Genomic DNA, 27,897 nt, shown 5'->3' on the forward strand with positions numbered 1-27,897 from the left:
GCTGGTATTCCAATTTTAATAACGTCTAGCCGAGTTTTACCCTGTTTACAATTCCAGCAAAGCTAAGCTAACGGCTGCTAGCTGTAGCTTCATATTTAAATCAAAGACTTGATATGAGAGAAACTTTCTCATCTAACTCCCACATAGAAAGCGAATGAGGGAATTCCATGATCCCAAACATTAAAGTGATTAATCTTTAGTCTCGGCGTCTCCCAGTCGGTTGTCACTTCCTGTGTCCTGACTTCACGCTGCTTCTCTGCTTCTTGTTCGAACTTTCTGACACTCAGTGCACTTTTTAACTTCACCTTAAAGTCTCAGTTTGCCATTCCTCTACTCGGCTCATGTCTCCTCCACCTCTGCTCTCTGTACCACTTTTTTATCCTTTCTCCCTTTCTCTTTGCCTTCACCTTTCCAGCAGAAAGAGTAAACTCCACAGAGAAGACAAGATATGCAGATGTTTACCTGGCTTTCACCTGTCACAAGCTGTTCACTTCAGTGCATCACTTAAAATACGATAACTCGCACTGCTTTTCCCCAAAGAATTTTGGCAGATTTGGGTCGGACGTGTTTTTATTTTTTTTGTCAAGTGACCTTTGTAAAGTTAGCAGCTTGAAGCTCAGCTCAAACCCTGTAGTGATAACACTCCCAAAGTTGTTACAGTTTGAAAATGTCGCATTCCCACTGAATGCAGGGAAGAGGAGTGACTGCGTTTCTTTCAAGCTTTGTAATTGTCACTTTTCCCCGTTCATGAAAATGGCAAGAGTGGGACTCTTGTTTTATTTTTGGCTTGTTGACAGTTAAGGAGCCATTGAGTTTTTTAATGGATACTTAATGACTGCTGCACAAAACATAACAAAGCCCCTCGAGGATCCTTACCGTCAGCCAACGGAAGTCCCCAGAGACGGAAGAGTCCTAATCTTTGTTATGCACATACACTAAATATGTTGGAACATTAAGAGTGTCTTTTCCCCACTGTTGCTTTTCCAGCTCATTACATCTGTGTGTCAAGAAAACGAGTTGGGGGAAAAAAACAAAAAGGTCTTTGCAGAGACGTAAGCTGCTTTGAGTATGCAGAGAGACTTGGACAAAGAGATATTGTCTCCCTTTAAATGTCTGAATCTGTGCTGGTAGCACGCTCTGGGAATAGACCCTCTGTTTATGAGAAGGTGCAGCTTCACAGTGGCGCTAGTGTGGCCGTGGAGTCTCAATCCCCCCAGGCATCAGAGAACTGGCCGCTAATCGCACTGATTTCTCTCACCTCTCACCTCACTCTGATTTCACCGCTGATTCAACATGCAAAATTTACCAAAAAGCCTCGTATGCGGGGAAAGGCTGGTGCCGACTGTGCGGGAGACGGCACCAGAACTCGGCCGACTGACTCTCACCGACGTTGGCAGACTTGTCTGCAAGGTGTGTCATGGCCTTTCTTCTTGCTTCCTCAAAGTATTGCAACGTATCTATCGAGACCTATGTATTCCGCCCACTCATAAGTGTGCTCAGACGTCTTTGCTAGTGGAAGTTGAGAGTAACGTCTTGTTCCTTTTGTCTCCTGCCAACATCATGTTCACGTTTCAGTCTGGACGGCTGACTTCTACATCACTGCTGAGGAGACCTAACCTGTTGCCTGTCATAGCAACACTGCAGAACTAACTTAGTTTACCTGTTTTACCATCACGTTAGGAATCATATGTGATCGGGAGCAAAACTGATCCTGTTGGGCATTGTAATCTAAGTGGCTTTGCTAGCATCCACCGTGAGAGATGATGACGCTGGGGTATGCACGTGGGTGAATTTGGAAACCTATTGTTGCCCTTCATGTACCTGCAGAAGCACCCAAGACCCCACGGTGTACGTGCAGTACAATGACACTTTGTTCGGACTTATCTCTTTAGCTTTAAAGCCAGACAAAATGTGACGAGTAACATTTTGGCCATTTAAAAAAAGTCTCAGCAGCTTTGACAGCTTTGGACCTGAGTGGTCGAGGCAGCCACAGTCTGATCCGGAGTCGTTTCATCCTGCAGCATAATCTGTACTGATCATCCCGCTGGAATGCCCCAGGCATCAGACGGATCCAGTTGAGTGGTGCACTGTAGAACTGTATGTAATGTGACTTCATCTTCCATCCTCTCGCGGGAAGCATCTATATTTTGTGATGTTTCTAGTGTGACCATATTTATTTGAGAAACAAGGTCATGGTGAAAACCACCACAAAAAAAAGGGAGATGTGCCTGAAAATGAAATGAAATTTCTCTCTCCTGCAGAGGGCAGGTAAAAGAAACAGTCTATGGAATCAGCCAAAGAAATGACACGGAGCCCGAGTTGGTACAGCTGCACGTACACATGAGCTTCCCATTAGTCCCCCCTCCTCTTTTCTCTCCTTTTGTCTCCCTCTCACTCCCTATTTGTGTGTGTGTGTGTGTGTGTGTGTCTCCCTCTGTCTGTCTCTCTGTGTGTGTGTCTCTCCCTCTGTCTGTCTCTCTCTCTCCCCCTCCCTCGCTTTGTCTGTTCGTCTCTCTCTCTCTCTCTCTCTCTCTCTCTCTCTCTGTCTCCCCCCTCCTCACGAGTGGCTGTTTTTGTAGATTGTTCTCCCACCGTTGTCATAGAGACAGTGATGCAGACCGCCCGAACAGGCTGCCTGTCTGCTTGGATATGTCAAGTGTGTGCGTGTTTGCGTGCGTGCGTGCGTGTGTGTGTCTGAAAAAAACGCTGGAGTGCTCTCGGCTTAGAGAGGAAGCGTTTGCAGAATTATGTAATGTCCTTCTTTTTTTAAGGCGAAAAAAGTTAGAAAGATGCGTCTCTGTGTCTGCATATTTCTTTGTATGCCACAGGAGTTTAGTGTTTATGGATACAAAGCTGTTGAGAGAATGGTTATTTTATTGGCTCAGTGGAGATTTTTTGTTTTGTCTGTACAAGTCCTTTTTTTTAGTAGGACACCATTTTCAAACACACAGTGTGGGGCTGACGAGATGCTCTTTCCTGTGTGTAAAGTTTCTATTGAAGCTGTGGGCTCTGCCAGGAGGAGCCACCCTGTATAGAATGGGGGGGGGGGGGTGAAGTAGGGAGAGGGTGTTATTAACTTGATGGGGGAAGGTGGGGGAACAAGGAGGGACGTCAGGCTTGGTGCCAAGTGGGAGGTGTGTGAATTCTTGTGACGCTGCCATTCTCCCACAGAGGGCCCTCTTATTGGACACACAAGGGGTCTATAAATAGGCCCCTAATCTGCAAAAGTGAAAGCTAAAAATAGAGAGCAATCCAAACAAAAAAGGGGGGGGGGGGTCAAGAGAGGTAGTGATAAACACATCGTAAACAAAGCAAGAAAGTTTTTAAAAGTTTAGCAAAACATAAAAAGCAAAAATTGGGGGCCATGTTTGAACCTAGTTGCCAGTAACTAATGAATACTGTAAATATTTGTACTACTTATTTTTGTTTGAATCACATTTTCTAAATCACTTGGTTACCTGTCACCAGTTTTTCATTGCCCGCCAAAAGAATGTTTTACGTTCCATGACAGCCACAGCGTTCACTAATCTCTGTTAGAGACACACTAGTTTTTAACATTCCTATTCAGATTATTTCATGAATCCACAGATTTTTTGGGAGAATATATATCGTTCTGTGGCTGTCCACTCTTTCACTGCACTGCACGGCCGCTCCACGCACCCATCACAACGTCGTGGTCTGTACGTGTGTGTGCAAAGTCCAAACTGCAGGAACTCAGTGTGAAGTTCCTCCCTGATCCTCGACTCCCTAGATAAACTTTTTCCTGTCTTCTAATCTCTTCTCCTGCAACCCCGTCTTCTCCCCACTCGATCATAGCTTTCTCAAGTCTCTAATTATGTGAGTGAGTTAGGAGGGTGGGAGTGCGTACGTGTGTGTGTGCGCACGCATGCATCTATGTACTTTCCAATTGCCCGCATATTTAAGCCTGTAATTAGTGCTCTTTAAAATGACAAAAATTCAGAGAAAATGTTTAAAAGGCCCAGGCGTGTGCATGAACGTGCAATCTGGGCCACAGAGAGAAGAGAAATGGAGACTGTGTGTGTGTTGGTTGGGTCTCTTTAAAAACATCTTTGAAAAAAATCTTTGCTTTGGTTAAAATGTCTTCAAAATGTTGCATTGGATTAAAAAGGTAATCATTTGGGAGGAATTAGTTTATGTCTCTGTGTTGGTCAGGACTTAAAAGCGAAAGGCTGGTTGGCTACAGGGAGAGTGGTGGACTTGCTTTGGACCTGAGTATAATGAGTCTATATTTAAAGCTGTGTGTGTGTGTTTTAGAAAGTGACTCATCATTTGTATTTGTGCACGTAACCCGACACCGACCCGGCGACGGGCCGGAGCGACACTCCTTATCCTCTCCCTCTCAACCGGGCCCGACTTCTTCCATACTGGCTCGTGAATGTCGCCTGCTTGTTTTTGCTTCTCTGTGTTTGTTTAGTGTCCTTTCCTTTCAGACCTCTGCCTCACGTGGTTCCTAATCGTCCCTCTTAAAGGTCTTTCATACGTACTGTCTTTACTAGCGGCCTTCTCGCCGCGCAGCCTCTGTGGCAGTCGTGTGTCACACGCTCTTCAACCCAGAAGGGTTGTGTGTCTCAGTGAAACCACTTTGTCACTTTCCCCCGGAGCTCCAGGTTATGTGAGGTCACCTCCGCCTCTAATGTGACTCCGATACTACGTTGGGTTGCACTGAATGTGACACACACACACACACACACAGTCTGTAGGAAACTGTCACTCCCCGTGTGGTTTTTACTTTAATAAATCACCTGTTTTGACTGTAAATCAAGTCTTTTTTTTTTACATGAATGAAAACAATAATGAAACGGAAAAAGTGTTTTAAAAAGATACATGTGTATGTTTATCAAAGTTTGCTTTTTGCATTGTATAGATACAAAAATTGTTTGAATGATACACAGCCCTAAGTGTTGTTCAAACAAATCAAAAATATGAGACATTCGCGGTTCCTCTTTGTCCTCCTTCTCATCCTTTGACTGTTTTTCATGTCGTTCTCCATCTCACCTCTGCTTTTCCTCTCTGACTGTCATCTCACATTCATGACCGGCCGGTGATGTGTACCCGTGCCAGATGGGGCACGGCAAGATGGCCGCTGTTGCCCTGGTAACAGTATGGAGAGCGGGAGAGGAATTAAAGTTGTCTTTTTCTTCTTCTTTTGGGTTGGATTTTCAGGTCATCAGCGGGGGGGCAGTGAATATATTCGAAGAAGAGAGACTGTCAGTGTTTCAGTCTGGACAGCAGCTCAAAATAGGGCTGATTATCAATATCTTCTGTACGTTGGACTTTACGTTGGGTGTCGTGTTATGAGAACAGTTTGTTTATTAGTTACGTTTTGTATCTCTGGCACTCATCCGTGTGTGTTTCTGTTTGTGTGCCGAAGGAAGCATGGTTTGTGGTCTTTTGCTGTCTGTCTTGATGCAACGCTGGATTAGAGGGGTTACATAATGTGCTCTGAGGTTCACGCAGCATACGCTAAGAGGATTAACACAAGTCTACCAGAGACACTGGTCACAATACACACACACACACACAGAGCCACTAACATATATAGTTTATCTGCATGTACTCAAACATCTTGTACACAACATTGATTCATTTGTTTGAGTGCACAAACACTAACCATACAGACACAATGAGTGACACACGCACAGATGGAAGACCTCTGATGGCGTTATGTAACAGTGGGCTTCTCATCTTCTTCATCTGTTCTTCAGAGAGCAACAGACTTTGTTTTTAGACACTCGTGATTTTCAGGAATTACTCAAAACTAAAGCCACCCTTTTGGCATTTACATCTGAAATGGATCCCGATAAATGCTGCAGGTTAAAATAATGGTGCTTTGTCCTAACCAAGCACTAACTAATCATCCCCAATTAAAGCTGACTGTCATGTATAAAAATGTTCCTTCTCCTCCAATATTCAATGATCAGCCTCACCTCATTGTGCAAGAGTGGATGCCAGTTGAATACAGGATGACAAACAAACAATATGATCATCAAGACGTTGCTCCACAGCAGTGACCTCTGGGGGGCTGGAGGCCCGTTTCTGCTAATATTTATCTCTTGTATTATGCTAAAGGTTTCAGATGTTTAGCCTTTTAACGCAAATGAATGATCACACATTTAAATGCACGGCCACATGTGTGCAGGTGACTTGAGTCTCGTCAATGTGGTTGTATCACCATGGCTACCAGACCTCTGAACTTGTTCAATTAGAGGCATCCTCTTCCCCTGGGTAACAGATTTAGGTCTTGAAAGGAGGTAGGCAGCGTGTGTGCGTGTGTAACACTCAACATTAAGTTCTACTTTGTCCTTTTTTATGAAGAAATATTGCAAGAATCGTTTAAAGATTTAGGAAAACATGTATTTGCATTGTTGCCAGTTATGTCCGATTCATTTTTCAAGTATAAAGATATAACAAACTCAAGCAGCCTAGCCTATCTTAAAGACAGGAAGAAGGGTCCATCCAAACGGTTTTCAAATCAACTTTAAAAACATTTCCAACCCAGTCACAACTACTGGTTCTGCCGTTGTTGAATTGACAGCCGTATGGGGATGTGAATTTTACTACTGCGTGTGTAAGTGATGTACTGGGTGAGAGGTTAGTACGAGTGCATAAACCATGCTAATAGTTGCTCCCACTGCTTGTACATGAAAAAAGTAGCTTGGGGTTGTCTCTGCTGTTGAGGCTTTTTATTGATGCGTAAAAAGGGACCCGGAAGGAAGGAAGTAATGACGGGCCGAGTCCTCCCCCAGCCTTCTGCATGTACACACACACACACACACAATTTCCTGCCGTAATTGACCCCTCTTTCTCTATTCTCCTTTATCCCCTCAATTACATCATCTTCATTTAACGTATTTTGTCACATGTGAGCAAGACAGTCAGTGAGTGGGATTCGAGGGATGGTGAGTGTGTAGTAGAATGGCTGCAGGTGGGATTAATGGCCTTTTAGTCCTCATGCTGGCAGTAGTAGAAATGTACGTTTCAAAATCAAAACATAGTATTGTGAATGTAGCCTCAATGTGTAAAATCTGAAACAGTAAACAAATCTTACTGTTGCTGCCTGCTCTTTGCTTAGGCACATCTTTTGCACATCTCACTAAAACCTTAAGCTGCCTCTCAGTTTGCCTTCGCTCCACCTCTCCTTTTTCCAAAATCAACCCAAATGAAGAATGGACAAGGGCATCGATGTCCCCGTTGGTTCAGCAAAGAACACAGCAAACTCTGACTAATGACACCCGCCGGCTTTTTTGAGCCGATCACACCCTGTTTTACTATTGGAGCGCTGTCATTTCTATTTAAATGTTTTAGTTCTTACGAATCAAACCTCACTGTACTCTTGATTGCCTCACCTCTCGCATCAGAACAGTGTACGATAAAACGGTTCTTGGGGAGCTGAAAGCTCTGAGACAGCTGCAGCTCTCTTCGGGCACTGGCACGCTAGTCTGTCTGATCAAAGCTTCCAGTCACCTCACCTCGCCTCACTGCTTCTCTTCAAAGAACACGGTTTCCCTCCGCTTCGAGGGTTGATGACCAACATTTTAGGATACGGTTTCATCTCCTAATAAAGTGGTTTCGATGATCCGGCTAAGCGTGTGACTCTCTCACAATAAATAGGGGGCGATGGTGGTGCATGGAGCAGTGTGATGTGCTGGGAGCCGCGAGGTTGTCGGTTCAAATCCCGGCTGCTCCCATGTGTCATGTCGAAGTGTCCCTGAGCAAGACACCTGACCCCTGATTGCTCCCCAGGCAAAATGTAAGCCAAGGGTTAAAATGCAATGTAAGGCGCTTTGGATAAAAGCGTCAGCTAAATGACATGACATGTAATGTAATGTAATAAATAGTGTTGGAGAATATTTCAAATGAAAACTTTCCAACCGGACCCACGTCCGATCGCTGATACTGAACCATCCCAACTAATGAGTGATCTCCTTCACATTGTTCTCGAGTCTCTCTCGATGTATTGAAACTAACCGTCGTCAACAGGAACAACAAAGCTAGACAAATAAAGGTAAAGGATAAAGCATTTGAGGGACACATGGGGGGGGGATTTGGGGCTATGAGCACGAGTCAGACACAACCAGTGGCCCCCTTACTCAACGCGCTTCGCTGTGACGGCGGGTCGGCTACCAAGGAAACGCTGCTGCGAGTGTAGTTGAAACAGGCGGGGGACTTTGGAAAATCTTTTGAAAGAGGAATTTGAATATTTCTGGTTTGGGAAGCAAATTCGTACAGATCAAACCCCCTCACTTGATTCTCATTCAAACATAACTGCATATTTCATGGTACAAAATAGTCGGCGCTCACTTTACATGCTGTGAGGACTTATGAATCTCCAGCAGTAGAATTTCGCGGCCCAATTGACATTCTTCTGGTCAAACCACTGTCCGGGCCAACCAACACATATCGAGGAAACCCATTCACTTTTAACAACTAAACATTACACATAATGTGTAGAGCTGTGAGGATCAACCCAATAGGGGTTACGTCAGCCCTCTGAGTTAAATATTTGCCAATGAGCCCAAAAAGCTTGATTCTGAAGCCCCTTCTACTGGCAGGAAAACAACCCTCTGTGATGTGGGCTGCCCGCTAATCAACAAATAAAATAGATTTACATGTTGAGATGTTGTGCTAACCCAGTATCATAGCTGATACCTTATTTATCTAGCACTGTTGCTGCTCTCAGCTTGTCTTTAGTAGAAAGGGTAGTTCTATACATGTAAAAAAAAACAACCTAGAGAAGCAGGGAAAAGCCTTCGATTTGTTCTGATTCACTAATTGTTCCTCTGGGTTTCCATTTCCTCCCGTGGTGTCCTTGTTTTACTTCAATCTGTGGACTGTGAGTGTGTCGGAGTAGGCTTCCCTCTTCACTCTCGTTTGCTTGTTAAAATGTGACAAAACCTCTCCTCGTTCCGGGTTCTTTATTTCTTCCCTGCGTGACTGATAGACTCAGGTTTCTAGCAGGGACAAGACAAAAAAAATGAAAAGAGAAATAAGAGGGTTCAACTCTTTGTAGCCGGTTTAACGTTTGGCACTTGAAAAACTTTTGCCGTGGCTTCTCTCTCTTGCGTATGTTTCCTCTCTCGGTTTGTCTTTCGGTGCTGCTTGGTGATCCTTTGCTCCCTTTGTCTTTTAATTTCCTCTAGTTGATGTTTGTCTCACTACTCTTTTGGCAAATGACCTACACGCTTCTACCCGCTTCTCTCTCTCTCTCATCTCCGTATCTCTCTCTCATTCTCTGTCTCTCTCTCTCTCGCTCTCGCTCACTATCTCTCTCTCTCTCTCTCCCATTCTGCGCCCAGCCAGCCACAGGAATGTATCTCGAGGAACGCCTGGCGAGACGAACTGGATCAAACGAGTTCAGAGCAGCGCTGGAGCCCGGCTGTCTGTGGCTCTCTCCGTGCTTCCATCTCTTCGCCTGCTCTCTCCTCGTCTCCCTCTGCGCTCCCCGTCCCGTCGCTCTGTCCCTCGCTCCATGTTTTCTCTCTGTCCGCCCCCTCCCCTCCCCCCCCCCCCCCCCCCAGGTGTCCCTCTATCCCTCCTTGCTTTCCTGCAAACCCTTCTGCTGCTCTTTTCCTACCCTTCGCTCGCTCTCCCCCCCCCCCCCCTCTCTCCAGCCTCCCTCACTTTCTTTCTCTCGTCCTTCTCGTCTTTTTCTCTGGCACGAAGCGGAGACAAAAAGATCTTTTGAATGCCTTCGCGTGTAGGAGGGGAACCTCAAGGGAGGGGATCGTGTGGATGTTTGCCCTGTGTGTGTGTGTGTGTGCGCGTGTGAGATTATGTTTGTGTGCACATATTAGAGCCCTTTAGCCCAAAGCTTTAGTTATGAGAGAGGGGAATGCAATTTGATACAAAGACACACACCTTCTTCAGATCAGACAGCGAGCCGTGTCGTGCTCTCCACCCTGTCTGTCAGTCAGTCAGTCAATCAGGCGGCACTCCTAATTGGCTTATAATGCCCTTGTTACCACAGGGGGACCCTTTTGCCCCACCCCCACTTCTGTCTGCTGGCCTGTTTGTTGCTCTTCAAAGTAGGCCGTCAAGCATGGGGGTGGGTTAATATCTGTGTGTTTGCGAGCATTCATGTGGGGGTTAAGAGGCGGGTGCAGAATCAGGTCTCCCCCCGGGGCACTTGCACAAGGTTGCACTCCCTTCTTTGTCTGGGGGACAGTAGAGAGCTGTGGGTGTAGGTGTTTGTTCGTAGACATCCACGCAATAATGGTTTTGTTCTCTGCTTGCATGCTTAAACTTGTGTGTGTTTTGTATTTACGGTTGTGTGTGTTGGCGTGTGCGCACATGGATAACTAGTGTGACAATTGGGCATTAGGCAGTTGACCCCTAACAGATTCCAAGGTCAAAGATCTTCTTTTCTTGACTTGAGTCGTGTTGATTGCTTATTAGACAGTATTATTTGCCAGCTGGATGGTAGTGCTTCTACCAGAAATACGCAAAAGAGTATTTATTCACAGCTGAAAAATGTAATGGATGCTTAAAATGACAATTACTTACATTAAAATGAATGATTCTTTGAAAAATATAAGACGAAACAGATTTGGCCTTTTCTTAAAAAGATTTTAACAAATGTTCTTGCATCTCGGACAGGGCAGGGAAATTGGAAAGTATTAAGGTACAACAATAAAGGATATGGAATTTAAACCAGATGTGTTGAGCTCAGTCTTCTAATAATCTGTCTGACAAGTAAAAGTAGGCTGAACCATTTTGGGACAGCATTTTTGGGTCTAACTAAAGTAAAAGCAAAATGTTTTTACATTATTGCCCCATAAAGGGGTGATGGCTAATGTGGATTTACATGAGCTGATGCTTTGACTGGAAGGGCCGATGAGCCTGAGCCAAGGCAGCAGTTTCAGGATGTAACACCTGAACATTGAGAGAGGGAGAGAGATTCACAAGAGACATGTTAAAGCATTGAAGTTTAACTTATAACTAAATAAAACATGTTGTCAATGTCATCCTGGTCTACTAGAAATTGTTTCTAGTTGTACAGCTCGCAGGAAGCCGTAATGTTTTTATTTTTATTTACAGAAGTTATGATTTGAGATGAATGGCACTTGACTTATCTTAGATGAGGTTGGGGCTTTTATTAGATACAGCTGAAGATAGTGACCAGGGATGACATGCCGACAAAGACGTTCGCCTTTTCAGAGTTCCACCTGAGCTAAAGCCCGGGTCATTATAGTGGGGTTGCAGGGCCGGGCTGGACTAACCCGAGCAGGCCGAAGCCGAGCAAGGCGAGCTGGCTGTTGCTTCATAGTTAAAGCTCTATCTACAAACTGGGAATCCCGTCCTCTTTGTCCGTCCCCGCCTGCTTTCCCGTCGCTGCGTGTGATCGGCCGATGCCTCTTTAAAACCACACGCCGTTTGAAATAAGGAAGTGGCCTTGCCGTCATCTGATTGGCCGCTTTAGCGTGCGGTGGGCGGGACTAAGTCATCGCGACCGAGCCGAGGGAAAACAGCCGAGGCGGGCTGTGCGGCTCCAGATGATCTCCCCAACGCGCACACAAGCACAAGAAACATAGCGTGGCCGATGAGTGAGCTGTGTCTGTGTGGGTGAGCAGGAGAGACGGCAGATGAAGTGAATGCAGAATAGAAACCGAGGGAGAGCTCGAGGTAGGGTGGCATTATCACAGGAGAAAAGAGGGAGGCAATAATGCTGAGAGATGAGGACGAGACGGGAGAGAGGGAAACTGGAGCTGTGTGGAGCGCAGGAGAGAAGGGAAATTAGGATAGAAAGGGAGGACAGGTGGCGTTGGAGGAAGGCGAGCCCCCCCCCCCCCCCCCCAAAAAAAAACAGACCGTGTAGAAATGGAGCTAGGTTGAAATTGGCTTGTCATAGCCGAAATGAACGAGAGGGAGGACTGAGAGGGGAGGTACATGTGACAGGGAGAGAAGGCTGTGTGATGGGGGAGGAGGAGGGGGGAGGAGGATAGCGGCGTATGTCAGCTAGAGAACAATAAGAGGCGTTCATGACACGTCTCCAGGGGTTATCGACTTGACGTGTTCCTCCTAATAGGAGCTAAAATAATTAATAACTTCCTCTGAAGCTTTCACGTTCTGCCTCTTACTTCTCATTCTCTCTGTCGCTCGCGCGTCGACTCCCATTCTCTCCCGCGTCAGCCATTCAGGCGCTGCGCATATGTTCACACACTCACTAAAACACACACACACACACACACATATCGGTGAGCAAACGGCAAGTAAAGAGCAAACTGGTTGTCTGGCTGTTTCTGTTGTTTGATGTGGGTCTGAATTCCCACACACACACACACACACTACAATAAAACCCATGTAATCATGCACCACTAACAAACCCCCCTTCTCTGAAACACGCACACACTGAAGTGAGATGGAGAGACAGATACAGAGAGGGAGAGTCCTGTTCTAATGTTCACTCACATGAATAAGTGATGGTGTTAAGAAGCGACAGTCTGGGTGGGAGGGCGGTCGTTGCAGTGAGGGGGGAGGAGGAGAGCTATATGTGTGTGAATGCGCATGCAGCTGCCACACACAGGCTTTTTTTTCTTTCTTTTTTTTTTGCATGAGTGGTTCCTCAGGACCCCAGAACCAGCGCTCTGGAACAAAGCCTGACACTGGTATTCCTCAGTGTTGGTGGTGTCTGCAGCTGTGTGCGTGCGTGTGTGTCTGTGTGTGTGTGTGTGTGTGTGTGCATTGTGTTTCATACCATGTGTGTGACATGCGGATGTTTATGGCCTGGGGGCATGAGGGGATAGAGAGCGAGTAGGAGGAGAAAAAGGCAGTATTACAGACAGGGAGGGTGGGGAGGACCATTGAAGGGAAGGAGAGAGAGACAGAGAGGGAGAGGGAGAGAGAGAGAGCATGTAGTCATTGAGATGTTGAAAGCGAGCCGCAGGCAGTCTGTGTGTGCTCTCTCTCTTTATCCACCCTACCCCCCCCCCCCCCCTCCCCTCTCTCTCTCTCCCTCTCCTCTTTGTGAGCCTGGAGAGTGGATAAAAGCCGTCCTAGTCTCGAGGACAATGACGGCCATCACAGCTTTGCTGCAGTCGGCGTCGCCTACCTGCCTCCTCTTGTCTTCTGCAGCATGAGAAAGGGTCTCTGGTGCCAGCTTTGTGTCCTAGCTGCCGCGACACACAAGACAGTGGCCGTCTGTACTGGTTCTGTACTTCTATCCGAGCTTAGTCTTGTGTCACAGCGAGCCCTGCTTCTCTTTTGTACTCGTCACACATTAAGCTCCTCGCACATTGCAGGCTACTGTATCTGGGTACGGTAGCGCTTTCCTTTGTTCCCACACACTGTAGATCTCCCAGAGACGCACATTCTGTGTCGAGCCCGCTCACCATGTAGAGAAATGTTATTGACAGTTTCCTTTTTTGTTGTTGTTCACCACGGGGGACAGCACAGCTGGAAAACAACTTTGAAACTTAAGCGTCACATACTGCTGTGCATATTCTACAAATGTAGTTCGGTTGCATGGCAGAATGTCTTCTCTCTCATGTTTGTAGATGACATGGTAGATCATATGTTGGGTGTAATCCTGAGCAACTCAAAGGTGTGATTTTTTTTGTGAGTGACACAGCAGCTCTGTTACAGGGCGTGTATATTTTCACACAACGCTGTCTGCCTAAATACAGTTTTTTTCTACACATGAGTGAGCTTTAGAGCAATGTTAATTATCTGAAGCGATCAAAAAGTGTAACTTGATTTGGGGCTTAAGACTCACCTCGCAATCTGCTAACAATGTGTGGCAAGCCCGTGCTTTGTGGTGTATACCTCTCATTTTACATAATTCTGGATTAGACCTCTTATTCTGAGGGCATTAAACCCATTACTTTTTATTTTTTAAGTGTGTGTGCATGGTCAAGGCTGAGGGTCTGCACCGAGTGTGCACGCTGTGTGAAAGTCTGCTGCACCAAAATGTGTAACCCTGTATTTGTGGGTGTTTGCGTGCGTGTGTGTGTGTGTGTGTGTGTGTGTGTGTGTGTGTGTGTGTGTGTGTGTGTAGCTACATTAGCAGATGTGTTTGGCTGGAAGTCATTTATATGGTAATGATGTCATTTACCTCTGAAATGCATCTTCCTCAACACTGCCAAATAGAGCTTATCCATACTGGCAAAGGTATTTGTGTGTGTGTGTGTGTGTGTGTGTGTGTGTGTGTGTGTGTGTGTGTGTTTAAATATGGATTTTCTTTTGGAAGGAAAGTGTGGGGGTGCACTACTCTCATCCTGTAATATATCAAGATGAATTGTATCTGCATATACGTATGTTTGTGTTGTGTTTGTGCATGAAGTCATGGTGTGTGTGTGTGTGTGTGTGTGTGTGTGTATGTGTGTGTTGGGGTGGACGCTGGTTGGTTACCTTAGGAATGTTAAATTGCCATGTTTGGCGATGTGCTGTAGTCATTTGTCCGCAGTGAGTCAAAGCCTGCGGCCAAGCCGCCTCACTTCCCTTTTCGCTGATGGGCAGCAGCGTGCAGGCACGTGCACGGCTGCAAGCACACAAACATCACTCGTCTATTCATTTGTCAATGCAAGACAAACAAAAGATGATCGGAACAGGCAAGATCATCCCAGACTTGCTGGGGGGGGGTGTTTAATATCTTCATAACGACGGAGCTCATGGGCCCAAATGACGCCTCACCTTTCTCAGGTATGACATCCACCACATGCTTAACCGCAGCGGCCCTGGAAAGATAACGTGTGTGTGTTTGCCTCATATTTATGACGGACAGACAGCAAGAAGGGATCCACACTGCAGATTCCAATCAATGAGCCCCGGTGGGCCACTCGCCCTCATTAGAACACCCGCCCGCCTGCATCTACACTTGTAACGTGTGCTTACATGTGCATCTGTTCACATGCGCGTGTGCTTTCCGGCTGCCAGCCTCTCGCTGGTATCCACAGGCCTGGAATAACCACACAGAGCTTGTTGCTTTGGCGATAACTATCATTAACACGCTGATTACAGGTCTGAGCATCTTAAAATAACACAAACACTCTGGGGCCTTTGGATCAATACTTGCATGCTGAGGTAATGATGGGTCTGCCTCCTCTGCACAGATGAGATGGATGATGCATGGCGCAGGACGGGATAGATGGAGGGGGACAGAAACAGAAAGGAGACCAATGAAGAGTGGTTTTGGGGCAGGAGTTGGTGGATTATGGTATTAAAAAGTGCAATTTACACGTCTAATTCTTCACTATATAAAAAGAGCAATACCAGATGTTTGGCGAATGTTTCCTGACTGATAATAAACCATGTATATCTGTTATTAGCAATAAAGTATCCTCAATTATCCAAAGTAGAGGTACAGATTTAGAGACTGTACACCCATACAGGCGTTTTCAATTATTCTCGCTGATTCTCTGTGCTATTTTGGGAAACTAATAAGATGTCACCAAACTACACGGGGCAATAAGAATGAGATCGTGGCACAGCTAAAATCATTAGTGTATCGTACCTTAATCCCCCCCGAGTTACCAGCAGACCCAGCACATCTCTCACTTTAAGCACATGTGGGATTACAACTTCCAGGGGTGCCATGTGAAAATACTTTTTCCTTACTTGCTTTGGGAGAGAGATGGATGTTACTTAGCCAATATTTGTTTTCCCTCTTTTTCGGGTAAATCAATTCCCGGTACAAGTTAAATTTACTCATAGCCCAATCCGGTTTTTGTCCGTGGCTTTTGGCCCTGATATTTGTCAATTAGATTGTTTTTGCAATTAAGCTAATTTGCATAGACTTTGTGCCAAATATATGCACATGACCTAATTAAATATGCAACAGTATCACCAGAGCATTGAGACGCCATTTCCCCCTTCAGTGGGCGCTTAGAGAATCCTCATTTGTGACCTATTTCAACGGGTTTAGCTGCTGAGCTGTCCTTAGTATTAGGCCTGGCTTGTTAACGGCCAGTTAGCCAGCTTCCCTTATCTGTCATAAGCTAACAAGTAAAAAGACTATGCAATTGAATTTATTTTTGTCCAAGATGTTTTTGAGCCATGCTTCACTATTTAAGACAAAACCACGGAGCAGAGCATGATGATGTATAAAAAGATGTCAGTTTTATAATCTTTGGATTTGGAGGTTTTCCATCCTTTCAAAGGATAGCAAGTCAAGAACTCTACCTTAAAGTAGAACGAAAGCATATTTTGCCATTAGAACGAAATTCCAAAGAATTTAATACTGTTCAAAACGACATTCTTTTTGCTCAATTCAAGGCCTGACAAGTTCCTCTTCGGTAAATGTAAGTGACAGAGGAGTCGCGAAGAGGCCAGACAGATATTTTCGGTACACCTGTTGTTTGTAATGGACTAATGTGTGTGGCTACACAACTCTTAACATTACAACTCCCATGCCAAACACAACGCGTCTCCTGCAACACAATGCAAATTCAGTACAGTCCTGGAGTAAACGTGATCTCTTATGCCTGTGAGCTCATCTCTCACCCTCATTGTGTGATTGCGTGCAGCTCTCGCATGCATACTTGTTTTCTGAATGCTCGCAACTTAGTTGGACTTTGTTCTTTCCGGGTCTAGTTGAACTGTGCGTTTTAGGCTGGGTAAACACACAAACGCACACAGATTGCAAGGATTGCACAGCGGCGAGGCAACAGCAGCACACCACTGCGTGACCTAGTTATGCACACAGAAACGTTAGTGAGTGAAGGCAGCCAGGATGAGCGTGCTGGAATAACCGTCCTATTCAGACAGCATCCTGCTGCTGCTTCCTGAAGTGACATATCGTAGCCAGAAAGATGAAGCCGGTTCCAAGGCTATTCGATTACCAAAGCTCATTTAATCCTAGAACAAGGGGCGGCGTCCCGAAGACACAAGACAGAGACGGGCTCTCGCGTGGCCGACGATGTGCACGACTGAGGACATCTGGAGTGCAAAGCACACACACACACACACACACACCAGCTCAAAAGAGCCCGCTCCGCCCGGACAAAAGGAGACTCGCACACACTTCCCCATTCAGCACGACTTCTGGTCGACACACACACTCGTTCACGCTGACGCGTGTGTACAGCCAGTGAGATGCTGGCGCTGCTGCCAAGTAGCCATCAGGGCCCCTCCGCTCGCTGCCACGGTGATCTGTTACCATAGCAGCCTCTCTCTCCCTCACTGTAGCTCTTGCTCTCTCGCTCTCATCCCCCTCAGCTCGGAGGCAATAGTGTAACGAGGGAAAGCTCTTGAAAAAGAACGTGGGGGGATCTCGCCGTTCCTGCTACTGAGCAGCCATAAATCTGTGTGTGCGTGTGTGTGTGTGTGTGTGTGTGTGTGTGTGTGTGCTCACTGTGTTTTTGTTTTTTTCCCGCCGCAGCCAATTGTACGCTGTCGGTCTGTGGCACTACGCCCGGCCGGGCCAGTTAGAGGAGCCCCCCCCCCCCCTCTAAACACGACGAGTTATGCAGTGTCGTGGACTTGTCAACGATACTACCAATATGGCGGACAAATATACGCTGTCTTTTGGCTGCCGATATCATAAAACACAAATGGCTCTGCTTGAGCAAACGATCCTTTTCCACCTGTCTCTCTCTCCCCCTTTTCATCCTCCTTTGTTTCTCTTAGGGTCAGTCCCTCTCTCGCCATCTTTCTCACCTTCGTTCGGGTTCCTTCTCCGTGTTTGATGTTGAGTTCAGCTGGCCTTTCCTGCCTTCTCTTTTGTTGTTGTGTCCAGGGAGGACAGGTGTTGGACACAATCTGTCTCTCTCTCTCTCTCTCTCTCTCTCTCTCTCGCACATACACATACGCAGAAACCCTCACATACACAACCACACAGCTGTCAGACCCCTCCTGGTGACCATCTGGCCATGAAGCCAGCCCCCCCCCCACCCCTCTTCCTTCACTCTTCACTTCTTTTCTTATACTATTCTCTTTCCATATCTACAGTCAGGACTGAAACCCTCAGTAGCTAAATCAATACAACGTCTTTTCTCACCCTCCGAAGTGACCAACAGATCAGAGGAACTCCCGAGCAGCAACAGGCAGACAAGATGTCCTGATCCAAATGTCTCATAAAGTCTGCCAACATGGAGCCACAATTCAATTTATTCACCTTATTCTTTTTACAAACCAGTGCGCTTCAAGATTGAGGCATTTTATAATGTTAACTCCGTTTTAGAGCGAGGTGCACCTACTTTGCTCGTCTTCTCCAGCTTAACTCCGCCAAAGACAAACATTGTTCAAGGCCTAAAAAATGCTGTTTTTCAATTTTCCAGGCCCTTTTTATGTCGTCCCTCCTGTTCCTCCTCGCTGATGGATGAGGTGCTGTCAAGCATCCAATAACCACATGTTCCCAAACATCATTACTTGTTTACAATGTTGCAAAACGGGAGGAGCGAAGGGGAGAGAAAGTTACAGTTACACATACATTTCAAAAGGAGTCTGACACAAGAGTCATTTTGGACAGATTTGGACAGAGCCAACATGTATTCATCCCTAAGGTCAGACATAACACGCTACCATGAACGTTGGAGCTCACTGCATATTATATATATATATATATATATATATATATTTAGGAATGCACCTAAAGGAATTAAATACTCAAATTTGTTTAGTTTCCAGGTGCTGGAGAAATCATTTTACATTGTAAAATAATGACTTCTTTCTTATGATTTTTAAATTGTTGTGACAATGTTGTGGGGGGGGGGGGGGGGTGTTTCTAATAGGTTTTTAACAAGTCTTGAACTCGTTCGGTGTGATTTCCAGAGAGACTAACATTGAATCAGAACAAAACCCATTTCCAGTCACACAGATATATCCCACATGGTCCTGGGAAGCCAATAGATCAACAGTTTGCTGTTTGCCTGCCTGCCCTGTTGTTTCATGTCGGCAATCATGTCTGAACAGTTGTTCTTCATTATCAGCGTCCGGCTGTGCGGCAGAACTCAAACGCCACCATCAGATGCTCAAGTGCCCCGATAAGTGATTAGCGGGGCACACTTTTAGCTTTGACTGTTTCTTTTCCGTTTCTTCTTCTCTCACACTTGTGTGTGTGTATTCTTTGTAGCTGCAGGCGGAGCCCATGTTGTTGAGTTAGAGAGGGAGGGGGAGGAAGAAGGGATGGGGTGAGAGAGAGAGAGGGAAAAGGGGGGGGGGGGGTGGATCTGTTGATTTACTAAAGACTCAAACACGACCAGTCTCCCCTCCCACACACCCACTCACACGTCCCTCTCCTCATCTCTCCCTTTTCCCCTCTCTCTCGCTCTCGCTCTCTCTCTCTCTCTCTGTCACCCCCACCCCCTCCTGGCATGATGGTACAGCTCCAGAAACAGGAAGGAGCCGCAACTCTATAAATAGAGAAGAGCTGCTCAGCCAGGAACCACACACACACACACACACACACACACACACACACACACTCATACAGTTTCCCCTCACTTGTCCCCTAATTTTCTCTCTCTCTTCCTCTCGCTTTGTTGCTTCCCTGCTTTCTGCTTGCCCTTTTTTTACTTGAACTGTATCTCTAAAATATGAACACAGAGACACACGTCCTTGAGTTGGATGATAATTAGCTGTGCGTTCAATGCTAATGTTTGTGAATGTGTCTGTTTGCACAGACACACACACACACACTGCTGCTTATCCTGCTGCCTTTTTCTTTCCCTCTCAAACTCACCAGCACACCCACACAGGCACCCAAACGCACACAGACACACACAGACTAAGGTCTCAGTGTCAGTGAGTCGGGGGTTGGAGATGGATGGGGTAGTTGGGGAGGGAACAAGTGATGGTCTTCTGTGGCCCTTGGCTTTTTATGTCTGGTCAGCAGGTTTTGAAAGTGCTGATATCACATGTACGCATGTGCATGCTTATAATATCTTTGTAGTGCACATACACACAAATAACACAATGTATATCACAAAGCGCTGTAATAAACCAAACCACCATAGTGTACTCTGTGTGTGTGTTACTGGTATACGTACCTCTGCAGGGGGATATTTGTCAGTTATCTGCTGTCTGGTATCAGTCAACATTGGCCAACATTGCCCTCACAGCAACTATGTAACTCTTTAAATAGTTAATAGTTGTATCTTTACTCTTACATTACATCTGTGTTTATTATAATCGTAATAAGTAATCAAGGCTTTATATCCAGAGCTCCATTCACACAGCTGATTTCCTTTGGTCAGGACCTGGTTTCTGAAAGGATGAAACTGTTGAGAAATCACTGCGTTTCCCCAATCAGAGGCGCTCCAGTGTGTTACTTGCATCTGCCAACACTCAAACTGAAATTCATTTGCAGAATTGGAAGGTACAATTTGGAGTTGTTGTCGTTTCGAAGAATAGTATTGTGTGTGTATTGTGGCTGCATCAGACCCCCTGTGTACAGGAGGCAGACTGGCGGGCGCTTTTTCCCTCTCTTTCAGAATGAAGACATTCCAAATAATTTGAAGGTGTCAGGGTGGAGGCCATGGATTTTGTACAGTCAAAACTGACCTAACTCTTTGTTTGATGTTTGAAGGAGGACAAGGACACATGCTGACATAAGCTAACCCCCCCCCCCCCCCCCCCAGCCCTCCCCACTGATCCATTCGTCATGCTAAGTTGAGCTAACCATCTGCTGGCTCTAGCTAAATATTTAGTGTACAGACACGAGAGTGGTATCAATCTCCTCATTAATTCCTTCTAAGGTCTTAAGCTTTCTCTGAATCTTTAGTCTGCTCACCCGTTTTGAGCAAGTTCTTGTGGGTTTCAGTGACTTGCTCAAGGACCCTGCAGCAGGATAGATGCTTGCTGACGTGTGCGTGAACCAGTGCCCTTGAGATGAAGGACAGACTCTCTGACTCTCCTTCCTGTTTCCCCTCCTAATGTGCGCCCATTCCCCCGCACTCCAATTTCTTTGTGACATTTGTTGTACAATAAGCTTCAAAGTTAATCTTTGAGGCCCTTTCGGTTCATTAAGGAGTAAAATAAGGCTCGTCCGACACGTTCATTTTGGCATCCTCTGCTGTCAACGCTTCCGCAGCCGCTGCGGCCTCATTCAACAGGATAGAAGGGCTCTTATTTTCTGCCACCACCCCTGATTTTGTATGATTGCGGCCTTCAAGCTCCCTTCGATATTATGTCAGTGTGAAATAATCCTAAATGTTCATTCTGTATGATTTTTGGATGATTGATTGACCAATGATTTTCCTATAAGGGAGGTTTTTGGCGACGCACAGTTCCATGAACACGTTTTTGATGTGGACAAACTTGTTATCACAAGTTAGAGACCCCACCACTTAACCACAGCATTTAATGCCAGGTTATAGTTTAATATACTGTAGGTGGATACCTGCCAGAGTTTTTTGTCATAACCCCCGTTAGCAGCGCTCACACACACACACACACACACACACAGCGGCACCCACATTTTCTTATTAAAGGCCTGTTTGATTTAATTGACTCATTTCACAGTCTAGTGGGCCAGACTAGGAACAAGCACACAACACACACACACACACACACACACACACACACACACACACATATATTTTCAGGCAAAGTACATGCTTGCTTTCACCGCGGAAACAAAGTGAAATTTTGACAATTACGACCCATATTTGTGGATCTGTGCTACCTGATTCACTCTGAATGATTCATCTTTGCACACAAATACATGTTGTGATTTGTTTACAAATGTAGATGATAATTAATACTCTTTGACAGATAGATTTCCCATATGTTTGCTTTTGGCGGTAATATTTAAATTGCAGAATATGATAATGAGCAGTGGACACTAGTGTCTTAGGTTCAGTTTAGTTATCGGATTGCTCCTTCCGGGGCTTTTATTGTTTGCATAAAAGCCGTGTATTCTCCTTTGTGTTGTTAAGATGAGGATTCTTCTGGACTCTGCTTTTTCTTTTACATTGGTCATCACCTTGCAGCTTGTATTTTTCTTTCGTAAATGGCATGAACGTATTGCATCTATTAGTGACGGCACTCTCCTCTGATAATGTGACAGTGAGGGAGAACGGGTACAAAGAGGCTGGCTGCCATGGACTAAATGTCTTGCTTCATGTTTTAAAGAAGAGGTGATTGATGCGTGGCTTTTGATTAGGTTTGTGATCAGTATTAGGAGGAACACACTATGTTTTGCTAGCTGTAAGAGTGTCTTCCCGTACTGGATCAGCATCCTCATGTCAAGGGGCAGGTCCGCCTCCACGTGAAGTCCTTGTTTTATGCGACTGTCGCGGCGTGTTCTTTAACCGTTGAGTTAAAGGTTTTCGATAGGATGCTCGACCTTAAAAGGGAGGGAATAAGTGAGCGAGCGGAGAAGAAGAAGGAGGAAGAAGGAGGATGCAGCGCACAAAGCACCAGAGCAGCAGGTTGCTATAACAACAGCACCGTAGTGGTTCCATCACAGTGTCTCTCCTTCCCTCCCTCTCTGATCACCCTCTCATCGTTTGCTCCCTGCTGTCACTTGGCGCGCTCCGCCTTCCCATCAAGCTACCTATCTCCTCCTCCTCCTCCTCCTCCTCCTCTCTCCCTGCTTCTTCTTCTTCTCCTCCGTCACTCCTTTTGCTTCATGATCTCTTTTCTCTTGAATTCAAAGAAAAAAAGAAAAGAAAACCATCTGCCTGACAAATAATTCCATCTTTTGAACTTGTGTGTGTGTGTCAATGTGTGTGTCTCTGTCTCTCTCCCTTACCTTTGTCTCTCTGTATCTTTGTCATCCCCCCTCTCTCCCTCTGTCTGTTGCGCGAGCCGACAGAGGAGCAGTCAGCAGGTGTTTGTGTCAAAGAATACAGAGAGGATGGGAAACGAGCAGCGCTCTCCTCCTTTTTCTCTCTCCCTCTCGTCTTGTCTCTTTTACATCCTCTCGTCCTTTTTATGCCGACGCTCTTTTCCCGGCGCTCTCGCTAAGCACTCCGGATTGATTAAACCGCTCCAAAATTCTTTGTTTCTCGATGTCTCTTTCTCTCCTTCTCTCACACGTGCCAACACTCGTTTCTCTCAATTCAGGATTTCTTTTGTCAAACAACACACATATATATATATATGAAATAAACGTGGCGTAATGACTACAGGTTGCCAATAGCAATAAAATACACAAAAGATTAGTTGCGGTTAATATTGGGTATTTTGTTCTGGTTCTGGGTTTTCTCGCTCATCCTGTTCCGCTCCTCAATCTATGCATACTGAGTCATGCATCATTTTCTATTTCTTTGTTTCTCTCCATCTATTCAGAATTGTATCAAGTAGGTTTAACGGGTAATGATTTCTTTTTTTTTTTTTTTTTACAGGTGGGTCTGTGTGAGTGCATGTTTCTGTGGGAGGGTGCTGTAGTTCACACACCTGGATAATAATTATGGGAGTTTTTATAGGTGGGCTTTGAAAGCAGAGTCTGTTATTATCAACATGAGTCACTGGCATTTAGGGGAAGCCGTCAACACACACACACACACACACACACAGAACACATACATCCGAACACTCTTAACACACACGAAAGCTGGGTTTAGAAGACCTGAATTATTAAAACCCATTGATTGCATGACCACACACACAATGCACAGTTGATGAAGTTGTGTCGTGACAGAGGAGATGTGTGTTTTCCCGTGTTTTCCTCAGTTGTTCCCCTAATGGCTACACCAGCATAATAGTTCACACCCACAGACACACACTATAGTTCTGGCTGTCAGTACTAATGGTGTTTATCATGCCATAAATATAATTAGGTTGGCTGTCAGTCATGGTGGAAAAGAGTGGGGAAAGCTAACCTGACAGCCCCGCCCCACACATACACACACCAGTAAACCAAGACAGTCAAAAAGGGAGGATTTGTGTGCTTTGTGTTGTCGTGTGTGCGTTTTGTGATGTAGTTTCTTTGTGCTTCTACCAGCTTGAGTGGGTCCACCTCAAGGTCAGAATACAATCAGAATATATTTTCTATGTTGTTCCATCTGAATAACAAGAGCTAAGCATGCATTTGCACACACACAGGAAGCATCACTGCTTCCTGTGTGTGTGTGTATATGTGTGTGTGTGTGTGTGTGTGTGTGTGTGTGTGTGTGTGTGTGTGTGTGTTTGATTCTCTCACATGGAGGAATGAGATAGGAGAGGAGTTTCACCTTTGTACTGTTTTTCCTTTTACATTATACATGTTCTTTACTGTCATCTTTGTTTTAATTATCTTGGATTGCTTTTGGCAATACTGAACTGGTTATTTAATTCCACCTCCTTTGAAAAGGAAGCTACATTTATTTAATTTTCTTTTACAAATCAAATCAATTGCGATACAAGATATTAAGCTACGGGACCAAAATAACCTGCTATTATATGCTACTGAATTCAGGGCATTTGTAGAAAAAAGGAATGATACGAGAACTCCATTATCCAATCTTTGTACAGTATAGACAAGCGTGTGCCTCTGCTTTTACCAAAAACATATTCTTATTTCTGAGTAAATCTTCTGCTTTCAGTACAAAAGTACAAAATTTGCACCCTAGGACCCTTTCACAAATCTTTCCAATCCATCATTTTAATAGCATCTGCTGTTCCTCTGCCAACGTCATCAGTGTTTGAAGTTAGGAGTACAATTGAGATTGAGAGTTTATTACATTTTTTGGGAATTCCAAAAAATCTTAATTTTCTTAATTTGTATTAGGAGACAGTCTGAAAGTTGACGCTAAAGAGGAAGTGCCTTGAGCCTGCCGATACCTTCAGTGGACACAGTTGTAACCACCATGCGACACAAGCAAATGTCACTATCCCCACTTCATTCCAGTTGGTAGGGATAATGCTCCATGACTTTGTTTGCCAATTCCCACTGTTTACCTGAGCACACACACCACCGCCAGCACACCTGCTATTCTCCTGAGGGCGACGACTACAGTGTGCCAGTCACCGTGTGTTCCAGGAAGTCACCAGCTTGGTGACCTAACACAAAGACTCACAACAAGGTTTTAATGGTTTAATACTCCCTCACCCAGATTCTAAGGCCATGTCCTCGCTCATGCTGACACTGTCTCGCCCTGGATATATATATACTTCAAAATAAAAATTTCAAAATAAAGTTTGTTGCAACCTTCTTAAAGGATGTGTGTTTTGAGGTGAAATTATACACGCTACCGGTCAAAAGTTTGAACACATTTTCTCATTTAAACTTGTTTTCAAAAAGCACATGTTTCTCCATGTGATGGAAAACACATGTTTTGTTTTGGTAAAATGGTTATTGGCATAGTCTTGGGCCTTTCCCTTTCTCTCACTTCTCTCCTGCCATGTCTGGGTTTTGGTTTGCTGTACCTCCATAACTGCTCTCCTCTTCAACCCAAGTCTATCATAGTGATTTCCTTAATTGCCAGCCAGTGTTTGTTTGCACCCTGTTGTTATCTCGTCTGCGCCATGACAGAGACTGTTAGCTTTAGCAGACTGTCTGCCGTACAGCTAAGAATGGGGTGTGGATTTAGACTGGGCAGCTTGGGTGCCCGATGGCTGATGCTAATAATCGGGAGAACGCCACAGACGGAACAAGCTGGTCTTTTGATCTTTCCTTCCTCAGAGCACCTTGACTCCAGCCTGCCAATCACCCATGGAGTGTTTTACTCATTGCTTAAGAAAATGTAAACGCTCATGTGCGCTGTGAGAACATCTTTTGATTTTCAGCGCACCTCTGCATTCACAACACAGTTGTTGAGAGGAAGCACCCTATTGTCTTTTTGACTTGGTTTGTTGCTTCCCATGTTAGTGCCTCGAAGACCATGGAAAAGTCTTCATATTACTAACATTTGCTCTCACCAGACCTAATTTATTTTCTCTGTCATTTTTGTTACAGCTCCAGGAGACTGTAAAGAGGAAACTGGACAGTGCACGATCGCCTCTTAATGGAGAGCAGAATGGCATCTGTGATGGAGGCAGCTACTCACCGACTACCAAACGGGTACGGAAGGAAGGCTCTGGTGGTTTGGACTCACTAACTGGTCTCCCTAACAACAACAATAGCGGCAATGTTCCACCCATATCTCCACTGCATCACCAAATGGACATTAAGCCCATACTTGGCGGGCCGAACACTTCTACCGTGAATAACACTACAAACAGCAACGGCAACCACGTAGGTCAGGCATCTGACGAGCTGGGCAAGAACGGCAGCAGCCATCTCGCAGACATGAAGCTCAATGGCTCGCTAGACCTGGAGGACAGCTTCGGCCTCCTCAAAGACCTGAAACAGGAGCCACTGGACGACGGAGGTGGGATGGAGTCCTCTGATCCGCAGTCCCTGTCCAATCAGAACAAACTGTTCTCAGACATCAACCTCAACGACCAAGAGTGGCAGGAGCTAATCGATGAGCTGGCCAATACTGTGCCAGAGGACGATATGCACGACCTCTTCAATGAGGACTTTGAGGACAAGAAAGAGCCAGATTTTGGCAGGCCGGCCAACAATCAGACACCAGGCCCCCAAGAAGCAGCTGGGAACGCAACGGCTCCACCAGCAGCGGTTCTGCCCCCTCCTCCTCCTCAGCCTCCACAGGGAGGGCCACAGGGTCCCATGGGCTCTCCACAGGTCAGTACTAAGAGACTCAACCCTAATAGGAGAACTCTTAGGGAATTTAGTCACACAGCAATACTATCATAATAACCTGTGTGTACTGTTTAAGATCCATTCCTGATACAAGGATTCCAGCGGATGGCTAGAAATAGCTGATTAAAGTTAAAAAATCTGGCCATTAGTCTGTTTAGACATATCTAAATTACTTATACATAAATAGAACTGTGAGGTGAAACAAACCTTAAATGTTGGGGTTATAATATAATATAGTTATAGTAAATCGGTCTGAACTAAGGTAAAGGCCACCCCGTATTTTGAACTACTTTGAGAGTTAATAGTATCTGCGTCTCATGGGATTCTTTTGTGTTTGTATTCCTCAGGTTCGACCGTCTTCGTCAGGCCCTCAGTTTGCCACCACTGCCAATGGGACGCCACCTCAGCAACCTTTGCAGCAGTCTCCAGCAGTTGCCATGGCCTCCGGTTCGCCGTTGCACAACTGCGTGGCTCGCTCCCCTCAGACCCCAACCCAGGCTCAGACACAAGCAGTCTCTAGGCCCGGGAACGGATACATGATGAATCCAGGCCCAGGGGTAAGTCAGGTGGGAACAGGACCCGGAGTGGCAGGAGTGGCCCCTGGAGGTCAGCCCGTTGGACCAGTGACGCCTGAACTTTCTCCAGCAGAGCAGCTCAAGGCAATGGCTCAGCAACGGGCTAAACTGCTTCAGCAGAAGCAGCAAGCAGCTAGCTGGTCACCTGCAGGTGCTCCAACCAGTCCATATAACTCTGGTCCCTTTAACCAAGACAAACCCAACAGCCCCATGATGTACCCACCGCAAGCCTTTAACACGCCACAGGGTCCTCTAGTGGCCGGGATGACCCCCAACAATGTGCCCAAGGCCCCCATGAGCAACTACCTCCCTCACAACCACATGGGTATGATGGGCCAGCCACAGCCAAACAGCATCAGCCAGAACACGCTGTCCAAGCAACAGCAGCAACAAACCGCAGCCATGTTGTCCTATAACAACACCAAACCGCTGAGTCACTTCAGCGGCAGCGGGGTTGACCACATGGGCCAGCGGATGACTCCTCCCATGGGAGGGAACAATCAGGTCAAGAACCCCATGATGCCTCCCTACATGGGTGGCGGGGGCGGTGTCGGACAGGGCGCGGGGCCCGGGCAGACACAGGGGCCGATCCCGGGGCAGACGGCCCACCTGAGTGAGGAGCAGAAGAGGATGTTGCTGATGAAGCAGAAGGTGTTAAACCAGAACATGCCCTACAGCGCCATGCAGGCTCATGGACAGGTAAGAGAACTTCCGATTCAATCCACGTGGCTACGGAAAGTTGTTTGCATTGTATTTGTGAAGTGGAGGAAGGTGTCCTTCCACTGTCTGTAGAGT

General features: G+C 45.9%; 1 protein-coding gene across 1 annotated transcript in view; it reads left to right on the forward strand.

The window, feature by feature from the left end:
• The window catches only part of maml3 (mastermind-like transcriptional coactivator 3), a 76,927-nt gene that overhangs the window by 10,918 nt on the left and 38,112 nt on the right, over positions 1 to 27,897 (forward strand). Inside the window, exons 2-3 of the mRNA XM_037471149.2 lie at positions 25,778 to 26,509; positions 26,875 to 27,801. Coding sequence (XP_037327046.2) covers positions 25,778 to 26,509; positions 26,875 to 27,801 — 1,659 coding nt within the window. The remainder of the gene's footprint in view (positions 1 to 25,777; positions 26,510 to 26,874; positions 27,802 to 27,897) is intronic.

Source organism: Pungitius pungitius, chromosome 9 (assembly GCF_949316345.1).
Source record: "Pungitius pungitius chromosome 9, fPunPun2.1, whole genome shotgun sequence".
Classification (NCBI taxonomy): domain Eukaryota; kingdom Metazoa; phylum Chordata; class Actinopteri; order Perciformes; family Gasterosteidae; genus Pungitius; species Pungitius pungitius.